Source organism: Homalodisca vitripennis, chromosome 5 (assembly GCF_021130785.1).
Source record: "Homalodisca vitripennis isolate AUS2020 chromosome 5, UT_GWSS_2.1, whole genome shotgun sequence".
NCBI lineage: Eukaryota > Metazoa > Arthropoda > Insecta > Hemiptera > Cicadellidae > Homalodisca > Homalodisca vitripennis.
Window position 1 is genome coordinate 39,164,323 of NC_060211.1, and position 13,271 is coordinate 39,177,593.

The window sequence follows — 13,271 nt, forward strand, 5'->3', positions numbered from 1 at the left end:
ATGTACATTGCTTCTGCTTTTTCAACAATTCGATCACAATATACTTGTCGGGTCATAATCGAATATTTGGTATCGATTGTCATTCGGTATCGATGGAACAGCACAGCGTCGGTGATGCACCTTTCGACCTCGCCAAGATTGGCGTTCTTGCTCCGGTCGAAAGTTTTAGAGCACGTCTTCTCCTGTGTTTTTATCGTAGAGACTTAAAGAGTGTATTTTATAATTGAATGTATTTGAAGTGCAATCCCGTGTTGGAGGACGGGGGCGCGTGTAGCACGCCGGGGTGTCTGCCAGTGCTGCAGTGTTACCCAACCCCAGTGCGGTGTATGTCTCACGTTGTGTAAGAGAGTGGGTGAAAGCCCCAAGGCCCGCGATGACTGTTCTCTGTCCGTATGGTGGCCAAGGACACAGCAGCGTGCGTGCCCACTACCCCATGTCGTGTTCGTGAGCACTACAGACTCGAGTGTACAGAACACGTATATTTGTAACTCCTTTCACTCCAGACGGATGTTAACTCAGTTTGGTATTTTGTCATAAATGTCAATTCCTTTGTCATATAGCAACTTGTGGGAGACTCATAGAATCAGTTGTAGGTACTAGCAGTCTTTAATACAATTGTGGTAATCACCAAAAATCGGATTAGAAAATGACTGAAGGAGGCAATTTCCTTTTTCATATAGCAACTCGTGGGAAATTCGTAGAATCAGTTCTAGGTAGTAGCAGCTGTTTATAAAATTATGGCAATAACCAAAAATCTGATTAGAAACATGACTGAAGGAGGCAACTAGTTTGGCTTTGTCATAATGTTCTCCTATACTTGCAGGGAGAAAAGATAGAAAGTAACCATTTAGATAGAAAATTGATGAAACACTGATAAGAACTGTCCCTAAGGGTGCACTTGTCGGTGAAAATTGACCCTTTAGTTAAAATGTTTTCAGCTTTTATACGAAAGTATACGAAAGAGGGAAAATAGGGAATAATGTTCTGGTCGTGCCGCTGCCGTACTTCTTCATATTTATCTAGCAGATGCTAATAAAATTATGGTAATCACCAAAAATCCGACTAGAAACATGACTGAAGGAGGCAGCTAGTTTAGCTTTGTCATATTGTTCGCCTGTACTTATTTACAGGGAGAAAAGAGAGAAAGTGACCATTTAGATAGAAAACTGATGAGAACCGTCGCTAAAGGGGGTCGCACTTGTTCGTGGACGCAACTATATTGACTTTGTCACATTGTTCGAGAGTAGTAAATAGGTTGAAAAGAGCAAATTGACACTGCAGTTACAAACCTGCAGCTTATAAAGTATACTAAAGAGAGAAAAGAGGGGGAAATTTCCTGGTCGTGCCGCTGCCGTACTTCTTCATATCTGTAATGTATTGTAAAACAACGGTTTTTCAATTCTACAGGGAAAAGTGCACTTGATTGACACGTTATTCTTAAATTACCCAGAGATTAAAGAGAAATATAAAATTCGTTCTAATTTTAAAATAAGTAATGCACAATTAGCATGGCCACTGCAGTAACCTTAATCTAATACCAACACGTCTACTTTTTCTGTGTAAATCCTGTCTCATTTCATTTATTAAAGTGCATTCATTAATGCAAACCCCGTGTGGTATATGATACATGCATTTACTTGTATTATAGAGCATAGACATATTCAAAAAATGTGTTCAAACTATGCGACAGCTAAGCAATACACAAGTTGGTAGCATAAATAAAATACCGAAGGGCTAAATTTGATATATAAAGTTGCTAAATAGATTCGTTGCGAGTTATTTCCCATGGATTCGTTTAGAACGGCTGGTGAGAGAAGCGTTTGCATAGTTTTATCAGAAATGGTGCTGATTGGTTTATTTATAAAGTTGTGTAATGAAGGAGAGAACCCACACGCTGGCCACGATTGTCACTGATAAAGTTAAAACCATCACGGATTCCTAACAACTCGAGTGTCCCTGATATTTTTGGGCCGCTGAGCAGCAAATGTGTGTCTCGTGCTGATGGCGGACGCTAACTGCCAGTAGTGATGGGAGACCCGAATACACAATCGAATAGTATTCTAATTCAGCCCGGGTATTCATATACCCGAATACCTCTTTTACGAATACCTTTTGTAGGTACCTGTAAAAAGGTATTTGCAGCAGTTCATACGCTGAAAAGAATGCAACGATTTCTACCACACCACATAAAGCTTTTACTGATTAAATCACTCGTATTTCCCCACTTCCTCTACTGTTGTGCCGTGGTTAATGACATGACTGTGGTTTTGAATAATAGATTGCAGAAAATCCAAAATTATTGTTTACGATTTTTGTTTAATATAAAGCGAGATGAGCATATCTCACCTTATTATGTACTAATGTCAACGTTAAAATTGCAAGATCTAAGAGCTTTCCGAATCCTAATTTTACTTTTTTCTATCCTTAAAACCGGGTTTCCAAAATACTTTACAAACGATTTTGAGTTCATTGCTATTGGAGAAGGCGTAAGGAACACCCGCACTGGCTCGTCGACGTTGCGAATCCCCCACCACAGAACGACTGTCTTTAATAAATCATTTGTAGTGTCTGCTTGCCGTTTGTGGAATTCTCTTCCAGATCCTTTAAAATCTTTGGAGAGCCGGGATCGGTTTGCTTCGGCTGTTAAGTTGTATTTTTTGCAGCGGATGTCCGCGGCCGTGGTGCCCGAGGGTCGCTAGTCATGATTTGTTGCAGACAGAATGAATGAATGTGTGAGTGTAAGTAAATAATTGTTATAAAAATAGAATGTTTTAATTGTAATGTTGTATATTTTGACTAAGTTTTTGTTTAAAATGTATCATTAATATTATTTTATAATCAAATATTAGTTTTATACACAGTATAAATTTAAGAGTGCAATCTTGTTTTTTTTGTTAAGTGATTTGTTGTAAGTTTTAGAATTCATAGCAAATATTCATTTTATTTTTTAAACGCTGTTGATTTTATTTTTATTTTGAAGATTACAAATGGCTTGTACTTACATATACTAATAATCAGGTTAAGTGTAAGAAAGGACTATGTAGTCCTAACTTCGCCTGAAAAAATAAAGAGAATTTTTCATTTCATTTTCATTTTTTTTACCTCAAAATGGATTCGAATACTTTTAAAATGAATACAATTTCTCTGGAAGAATCGAAGTCAAACCTACAGTATTCATTCGTTAGGACTCATAGTATTCAAATGAATATTCAAGAGCTGTATTCGTTTTCATATACAAGTATTCATTGCAGGGTTTTAGACAAATATATATATATATATATATATATATATATATATATATATATATATATATATATATTTCTGGGTTTATGAAAATAATAATTAAAGGGAGATAAATTATTTGAAACAGGTTATTACAAATTTTAAAACTTGACAAAATGTTTAATTGTACGAATATTTGATTAATAAATACATTTGTAAACAATGAAGACAAATGAATGTTTATTTCATGTTGTTGTAAAAAATATGATTGAGGTTTTTTACTTCTATCTATTTGTTCATTGCTGACATGAGCATGCAGTAGAAAATAATATTTCAAACGGGGGCTGAAGTAACAGGTCAATAAATATATTTTTTCTGGAGTTCATAAATCATAGGTATGACATGTTTTAGGAGGCACAAAAGGGCAAAGGATTTTTCCACCTTTTTGGCAGGGCAATTCCAAATAAGCAAGATACAATGGGTTACGGGGAAGAAGTAAGATAGGGTTAGACTTGTCTGTTAGAAAAAGTATTCGAATATATATTTGAATACAAAGCAGTTTTTGAATACATTGTATTCGATTATTTTAAGTATTCAATTCTCCCATCACTAACTGCCAGTGCTCTGCTCAATGCTCATCTCCGCCGGTTCAGGCCACAAAAGCCTCGCTCTATTATTTGACTGCGGTAGCTCGGGGCTCCAGGCACGCACCTGTCAGACCGCCTCCGTTGTGTTCTTCGGCCTTCGGTTCGCCCTCCGCGTTCCTTCGATTACCTGGCCGAAAGTAAAAACACGGGACACGGTTCAGGAAACCTCTCTCCCGTCCAACCGCAGTAATGACTGGTAGCGCTGCTTTACGACTCGCTATCGATTACTCTCTCAATTTTGTCCGATGTGCGAGATTTATTACGGAATTCCATTCCGGTGCATGATCATCACTCTACAGATAACCTGGGTCAACAAAGGTCATTGCGGCCGGCGAACAGCAGGACTTCAGGGGTGTTTTACTGAGGCATTCTAGTCAATTTGTCTAATGTACAATTCCAAATGCGTACAGCGATTGTAAGGAATCTTTCTTTATGAAGAACACCGATGTAGGTTTTTAATCCTGTTGTAAGTGACTTAAAATAAATCGAAAGACCGTATACCTCTCCGAAAAAGAATATCGTTATGGATTAATATATCAAGCTTTATTTATATACAGGATGTTAATAAAGTCATGCACGGGCTTGATAATTTACGAATGATTACCGGTACAGCTATAAAACTTGGTACATAATTACTGCACCTATAAATTTACTTTTTGAAGCAATTACTTTTTTTGTCATGTCAGGGGGATGACCCGCAAGGAGTCAAAAGGATATCTTAAAAGAGAGCATAGGTCGAATAGTATATAAAATTAAAGGTCTATATTAGTTGGGAATAATGCCGCAAAAACCGACCTCATAAAGTTCGTTCTTTAAAAAATTACACTGGTTTAAAGTTTGAAACATGTAAAATGTAGGTCCTGTTCTAGATGGTTTAATGTTCTTGTTTTGCTTAAGTTGTGAAAGTTAATCTTAGTAAATGAATACTGGACTTGAAATAATTTTTAAGGTAAGTTAGTGACTTTTCACATCCAATGGAGAATGGTCTACAAGGAGTTCGGCAAAAAGATTGAATATAAACATAGTTCAAGATGTACATTATTTTAAGAGACACTAACTGTTTTTTTCGTTCTGGAAACCTAGTGTAAACTCCAGCAATTAAAATGCAATAAAAATTTTTTTAGGAATCTCAAAATGTTATCATTTTATATTATTTGTTACATAAAATAGTCAATATTGAAATAATAAATAACATTTTACTGTAACAGTTCAGTGTTTTAAAACGGAACTATATTACGGTTACAAATGATGACATTTTTATGTGAGTATATCTCTCAAAATCAAAGAGATCAAATATATACCATATGTTTTTATAATGAACCCAACTGAAAAGTAACAAATCTGTAGTTATTCAAACATTTAACCACATACCAGCCAAAGTTAGTCGCCATTGCGAATTCTCTGCTGTAGGAATGTGTTTCGGTTATCTCCTATATCAAGGTCGAATTTTTATCTTCGATCAATGAGTATCTAAGCATTTCCACATAGATGGTATCTACTCGCTCTGAGGCCTTATCGGGATTGCATGTCGCCATGGCGGGCTCACTGCTGCAGGAATGTGTCTCGGTCATCTCCTGTGTCAAGGTCGGATCTTTATCTTCAGTCATTGATTATCTAAGCATTTCCACACATATGGTATCTACTCTGCTCTGAGACCTTATCGGGATTGCATGTCGCCATGGCGGGCTCACTGCTGCAGGAATGTGTCTCGGTCATCTCCTGTGTCAAGGTCGGATCTTTATCTTCAGTCATTGATTATCTGAGCATTTCCACACGGATAGGATCTACTCTACTCTGTGACCTTATCGGGATTGCATGTCGCCATGGCGGGCTCACTGCTGCAGGAATGTGTCTCGGTCATCTCCTGTGTCAAGGTCGGATCTTTATCTTCAATCAATGCCTACCTAAGTATTTCCACACGGATGGGATCTACTCTGCTCTGAGACTTTATCGGGATTGCATGTTTCTATGGCGGGCTCACTGCTGCAGGAATGTGTCTCGGTCATTTCCTGTGTCAAGGTCGGTTCTTTCACTTCCGACACTCCCTATCTTCAGCATTTAGGTATGATTAACTCTGTAATGTGACGTTATTGAAATTTCGGGAATGACTCTGTTAATGACAAAATTCTTATTTGGACATCAAGTGTATTTGCTACCCATTGAAGATTATTGAAAGTGGCTCATGTACTTACACTACAGAAGATATAATCGATGGTCCTGGAAGGATATAGCCAAATAATTTGGTATAAAATGCTAATCCTCTCAATTTGTTAGCATTGCTCCTATTTTGGCTCACTGTAGCTTATGACGGTCTGAGATCTGTCTCTGTAATCTACCAACTCTTAATTTTAAAATTAAAAGCGCTACAGTTACGTATATTGTTTATTGGCACGCATTTGATTTTAAATGAAAATAAGCCCAGGATTTTTCAACTTATATTAACGGACAAACTTTTTATAAACTTAAATTATTTAAAAAAATCAAACATATTAAATATTACCAAACCGGTTTCGTGCTTCCACCTAATTTCTCAGAAATTAAAGAAGAATGAGTAAACTTCATTATCAGTCATAATCTTTTACTGGCGCGATAAAAATCATTTTGGACTTCACTGTTTGGTCAGAAACTACGATTCTCAAAGGAATGTCTGTAATGTAGCAGTCCTTGTAACCTTTATACGGTCTGTGACGTCTGTTATTTATTGTGTTGTGTGTTGATTAAGACTTGTTATTGCATCAAGATTGCAGAGTAACTTAATGCGACCATTCTCTCATTATAATAATCTCTAACATCATATGATCTAACACGACAAAATATTTCAAATATTCTTTTACATATTCATGTACTTTTCTATGCTAACATGTAATTTAAAATACAAAATATAAATTTTGAAGTATAGCTACAGGTTCGGCTTATAAAATCGTCACCAATCAATCATACAAGGAGACGATCTAGTGCTGGTTTAATATAAACATGTTCCTTGTCGCCAATAAGAATGGCGCCCAATTTAAGCAGACCAAACAATAGAGTCAACCGGGTTTTTGTTTCTTACTACTATACAATTTATGAGTACAAAAATGTTAGTTCTTAAAATCAGATATTCAATCTTTCTTTATATCTTGATTTTCCTTCTTGATTGTGAAATTGTGGCTGCTATAGGAAAGCCCAGTTGTCTAGTGCAAGAGGATGTCTTAGGAAAACTCATTAAGGATTATGAAGGACACCCCTATTCCCTTGTAGGAAACCCGCCCACAACAAGTAGGAACCTCTGCGGCACCATTGTCGCGAGTCACTCACATTCTTCACACCGGGTCGCAATCAGCAATACTCGACGTAAAAAGTTTGGGCCGAAAACATCTCGGCTCATTGCGACATTCCCGTGAGGCCGAGCCTTGGCCGGACAAAAAGCGGGCAAATCTGTTCCAATTCCGCGGCGGGTGCGAGTCGGGCCGGGCGTGGAATGTGACTGGCCGCGACTCCACGGGCCAACACTCGGGTCGTGGTCGTATCGCGCAGCCTCAAGGTCGCAGCTTTCTCTCTGCGCATGCGTAGTGCTTTCACGACCTTGCTACCGTCTTATCAGTAGTAGCAGATTCCATCCGTATTTGCCGTAACAGTATTAAACCAGTTGTGAATATTCCCAAAATTAAACTAAGTCAGCGTCTCTTGATTTAAAGTAATGACCGGATATGAATACAGAAATGCATTCTTGACTCGTGTTATTTATCATTTTGTAGATGTTCAATGCAATATTTTTATTTTTATTTGGTCATTTAAAAAAAAAAACAAAAAAAAACATAATTGGCTGAACAATTTTTGAAGGGGCTGAAAAATGTAATTTATGTCTGTCTGTCCCATGATGTCCCGATAGTGAACTGACCTATAGACTTGAAATTTTGCATGATGTTTCATTTCTATTTAAAGACTATCAAGTTTGATTATGGTGCATGCCACCCCGTGGGATTTGGCTGAGCATTAGTGAATATTATTACATTGGTCTTATGGGTAACCATGATGTCAATAAGAAAATCGTAGGATAAATCAATTTATAAACAAACTGAGTAGAATCATTATGGCATTTTAACCTGTGACATAGTACCTAACACATCTAGCTATAGGTCTGAAATTTTCCATACAACCTCAACAATACCTATTGAGCGACACATGGTGTGTGGCATTCTTCTACCTTTTATTTAAAGGAAAATTAAAATGTATATCATGGGCTCTAGCAATACAAATGGCTTAATGTTTAATTAGTTTTAAAATATCTTCTCCCTCATCCAAATTATGTGTCACTCACTCATTGATACTACTGTATACGTAGTTAAATTAACCAAAACAAAATGCAGTCATCTTTTTATGAAAATTAAATTGTTTAATAAGTTACCATTAAATGCTAGATCTGTATCTTTAGTCAAATTTAAAACAGTTTTGAAGTGCTGGTTAAAAGTTAATATATTTTATTGTATTGATGAATTCTTAAATTGTGATACCACAACAATAATGTTTTAAATTTTGTCTCTCAATGTATTTATTTATTCAGTTTTAATATTGTTGAGTTTTAAAATTGTATCCATGTTAAATTTGTTAATAGTTATTTATTATTGTTAATGTATATAGATCTGTTGGTTGTTTGGTTATTGTTGTTATTAATTATATATAGATCTATATATTTACTGGTAGGCTGGATTGAGTAGGTAGAATCTGAGTTGTTTGTTTTAGTTTTAGTTTAGAATATTTTAGTAACTTGACGAAGTCTATTGCACTATTGAATGTGTTTAAAGACCAATAAAGATCTTGAGTCTTGGTGTGATCTACTTTAAAACATTAAATTTTTGTGTAAGAAGTTTGTTTTTTAATTATTTTAACTTTTGCCATGAAAGATATTTATAGAATAATAAGTTGGTACACGCAGCCAATAATCTCTTGGAATTTAATTATAACACTATAAAAATGTACTGTAACACTATACAGAATCTACTTTCCTTGGCTGCTGCCGTGTCTGCTTCTCCTCTACTGAATGATGCTCTCCAGATTACTTAAGGATAGATTAATTAGAATAGAAATTTTCAAGACAAGTCATTCCTCTTTGTGTACCAGGGTTACACCTCTGTGGTTCACCTGTTACAGGTGGTTGTATGATGACTGCTAGCCCTGCTCACGTGCATCCCATGCCTGAGTTCCGAGACGCTGACCACTACCGCAGCCCCGCCGGACTGGTGGAGGGCAGCCATGAAATCGTTCGGCCCAAACCCAGAAGGTGATCACTGCTGAACCTTGACTAAATTTTGCTTGTTATATTTCAGAGCCATTAAATAGTGATGTTGGCTTGTTAGGAAAAATATATAACTTCAATAATTATAATATTAGAATTTATCCTTGTCTTAGTATACTATTGTCAGTACTATCTTCCTTTCCTCATCCTCTTCCTTATTTTCTAGAAAGGATTCCAAAAAATAATGTATTTGGATATTCTTATATGTATAAGTTCCTTGTCTACAAAAAATAGTTCTCCTCTTAAAAAAATGTAAAATACTCTTATTTAATACCAAATGTTCATAGTTTTTTTAATTATTTCTTTTTTCTTGTGAGTGTTATATACCGTACTGAGCTTGAAAGATTTACAGCTCGAAAATAATATTTTTATATTGATTATTATAACATCATTTAGCAACTCTATTCTGCAAACGTTATAAAACGTAAGAATTTATTTTATATAGTATTTGTGTTTGAAATTTAAAGATTGTGTGTAGAAGTTGCCACTACTACTGAAATAATTATCTTTTAATCATGTTATATTGTGTTATTATTCAATATTTAAAGACTTTGTTCGTTTTAGTTATTATTAATGTTGACCCGACGATATTTATTAAATCCAATTTTGTGACTCAACAAAATATTATTGCAACATTTATGTCTCACAAGTGAAAGTGAAAAGCATATGTGAGTGGATTTATTAATTACTGGAGAGCCCAGTTAATTAAAAACCCTCGCGGTGATAACGGTAATAAAGTATGTACAGGATGTCCTGTTCGGTTCAGTCAATCGTTATTAAAGCAGAATGAGCTCATTAGGCAGTTTGTAGTTGCGGTAACCATGGAACAGAGGAGATCCTTGGTCACACACTTTCCTTGGCAGTGGCATTCACCCTCCGCAGGTCCTTTGTGACCTGGCAACTGTTCACATGTGAATATCCCATCACTTTCTTCTTCACTCAGCAGTCACTCCCCTTCAATCAGCCTTTCCTTCCTTCGCTTGTATTAGCGTTATGATTATGGGCACATTGTTTCCTTGATTTGATCCCAATGAGGAATTTGGGAAACGCTTTGCGAACAGCGTTTACTGCATTTCACCTTGTTATCATTTTAAAGTTACAATTATCGTTCTTTAATTTTGAATCATACAATCCAATAGTACCATAATTTTATTTTTGTGAAACTTTTCGCTTTCAAGGAAATAGATTTTTAATATACCAGTACTTATATTAAAAAACAGTTTCAACAGAAACGTAATTAATTAATCAGATTTTACTTCATTGAAGTGTAATACAAACAAGATAATATTAAGCTACACCATTTTTTGCATAACAGTCTTCTCTGAGGTTTATAAAACATTTTTAGTCTATAACTCATATAACTTTTTAGACGTTCTGCGACCAGATAGACAGACAGACAATGATACAGAAAATAAACTGACACAAACATTACATTCTGTCGAATTCCATGGTTGGACATGGCACATCCTTGTCTATCTAGAAATGAAATTTTATGCAAAATTTAAAGACTACAGATGAAATCTTTTCTGAGATAACTTGCTAAATGGTACATTAAAAATTTGTGTTCATTAATTTAGTAAGGTTTCATAGCAATGTTCAAATAATAAAAGTTCCAGTGAGCTAGAGAGGACTCAAGAGTGTATCAAGAGTGTGCTGAAATCAAATCTTGTCACAGATTTTTAACATTGCCTTTCCACTCAACATTTTTGTCTGTGAACTCAATGAATAAAAATTTAGAAGATGCACCTCCACCTCTAAAACCACTCCCTAATCATTATTAAATGTATAATTTTAACCCTAGATATGGTGAGTTTTCTTATTAATTCATTCATAACATGCCTGTCCTTCACTAAATTAAAGCTTTATAGGTTGGGTTTGTAGAGGGATGTTAGAGATTGAAAGAATTTAATTTTGATCACCTTTGAAGTAATATGAATACTTCTGCAAGATTTCATGGCATTTTTCTGAGGAGTTTCTAATATTTGAGTAACTAAACTTTCTGAATAAAGTACCTACATAAGTTTCCAATCTTTAGCATCTTACTTTTGTTGTCTCTGAATTAAGTGTTAAATTGGTAAAATATAATTGTATAGGTATAACAGTTGTTAATGTTTACACATTTTGTAGTAGCATCTGTATACTCCTATACAGTATATATTGAAATTGCTCAGACCACTGATTGAAGCAAGTTTAATGAAATTCAAATTAAATGTTTGCAAGGACTATTAATCTTAGAAAGATACTTAAGAAAGTGTAACATTTCTTTTAATAGATAACAAATTAGGAAAAATATTTCAAGGAAAAACTGTTACCAAAATCTATAATTTCTTTAAACAAACATAAAAAAACCTCCCTGCCCTAAGTTAAATATTTAAAATTATAAAAGTCATATAAGGTAATCAATGAAGAGGGTTTGTCCCAATTTTGATTATTTTAAAAATAAAGTCTCTTGCTGCGCTAGAGGTGTCAAAACATTATTACAACAAGAAATCATAAATTAAACGTTTGTTTGTTTAATTGCAATTAATTGAGAAGAATATAAACAAATTATTATGTTATTTTTTAATGATCACATACCACACAAAATTCCTACAAAATTAAAAATACTGTGAAATAAAATCAGCTCCTTTTTATAAATACTTTAATTCCTTGCAAAATATATTTTGATATAACTAAGAAAGTGTTTTGGGGTACTTTACAAAACCTCAAATTTCAAAGGTAAATTTACCACACCGCACAGGTCATAAATAAGTTTACTCACTACTAATAATCATTGAAAGCTGAAAGTAACACTGATTATAACTGAACTAAACAACACAGATCACACAATATTTCTGCTTACTACTACCAATAATTAAAAACTAGTGCTAATTAAGTAAAAAAAGTCCTTTTCCTGTTAAATAACTCGCTACCTTACAAACTCTGTTTTTATTTTGAAAATATTATTGTTATGATAATGGGTTATCCAAAAAACCCAGTTCTACGCTATAAAACAGAATAAAATAATGTACAATACATTATTATTATAATTTATTTCATAATCTGAATCACTCACACAAATATTTGCAAAGAATTATATTTAAATTAATTTTTGCATTATGAGGTTTCCAAGTAACAATAAGGTAAAAAAATCCAAATTTTAAATATGTTATATATGTGGATCTACATGGATCTACGTAATAGTTGAGAATTGTTTGTAGTATGAGCTCATCAGTTCTTCACTGAAGTGTGAAGGTAGTTTGTAGTTAGTCTAGTTATGTTACACAATGGTGTCTGTCTGTCTACCGGAAACATAGTGGCATAATCTTCCTCTGCCTGTATAATTAACAGTCTGTAACGTTCAATTAAGATCTAATGTTTTAGGAATTTTATAATTAATTTCCTTTTTTAAAGGACATTTTGTTGTAAAAATATTAACCATGTAATATTTAGTATTTTTGAAGTTAATAAACTATTATTAATACCTTGAATTTAACAAAAACAATCCATAATTAAATTACTATACTCACATATAATAACTTACTTTTTATTGATACGTATTGTTACTCTTGGTATAGTACGTTTTAAGAAGACAGAAGGATTGAATGACGTGTGTTTATTATGCATAGTTTGAAGTAACTTGCAGCAAATTATTTATAAATGTTATTGCTCTTCAAGAACTAATAAGCAGGAGCTGAAAGATAATTAGATGATTAGAGCATTGGATGCTTTTTTGTTCAACATTTTAAACTATTTAAATCTCTTGTTTTCAGAGTTATTCTGTTTAAAAATTCATAAATTAAAGAAAGGATTAGGGTTGATTAATTAGTTTGGTGTATTGCATTACATGATTCCAGATTATTCAGTCCATGGTGTACTAGGTACCTTTGTCTTCAGATCTCATGTCCCTATAGGTTTGGACCCTAATAAATTATCCTATTGGATTTAAGTCTGTCTTGGAAGAAAAACAATTCTTAGTTGGAATGCCTCCTTTAATAAAAAAAATATCTTGGATAGTTCTAAATTTTTTATGTATAAAAACCAACTGCTAAGTAAAAATGGAGTGGATTCAAAATAAATGTACGAGTATAAACACGCACAATTTTAGTTTGTATTAGTGTATACAATACATAAGCTTAGTTTTTAAA

General features: G+C 34.1%; 1 protein-coding gene across 1 annotated transcript in view; it reads left to right on the forward strand.

Annotated features, from left to right (window-relative positions):
- Nucleotides 1-13,271, forward strand: part of LOC124362029 (ankyrin repeat and BTB/POZ domain-containing protein 2-like) — an 86,068-nt gene that overhangs the window by 27,536 nt on the left and 45,261 nt on the right. The window contains exon 2 of the mRNA XM_046816179.1: nt 9,000-9,129. Within this exon, the coding sequence (XP_046672135.1) occupies nt 9,008-9,129 (122 nt within the window). The 5' untranslated portion in view covers nt 9,000-9,007. The remainder of the gene's footprint in view (nt 1-8,999; nt 9,130-13,271) is intronic.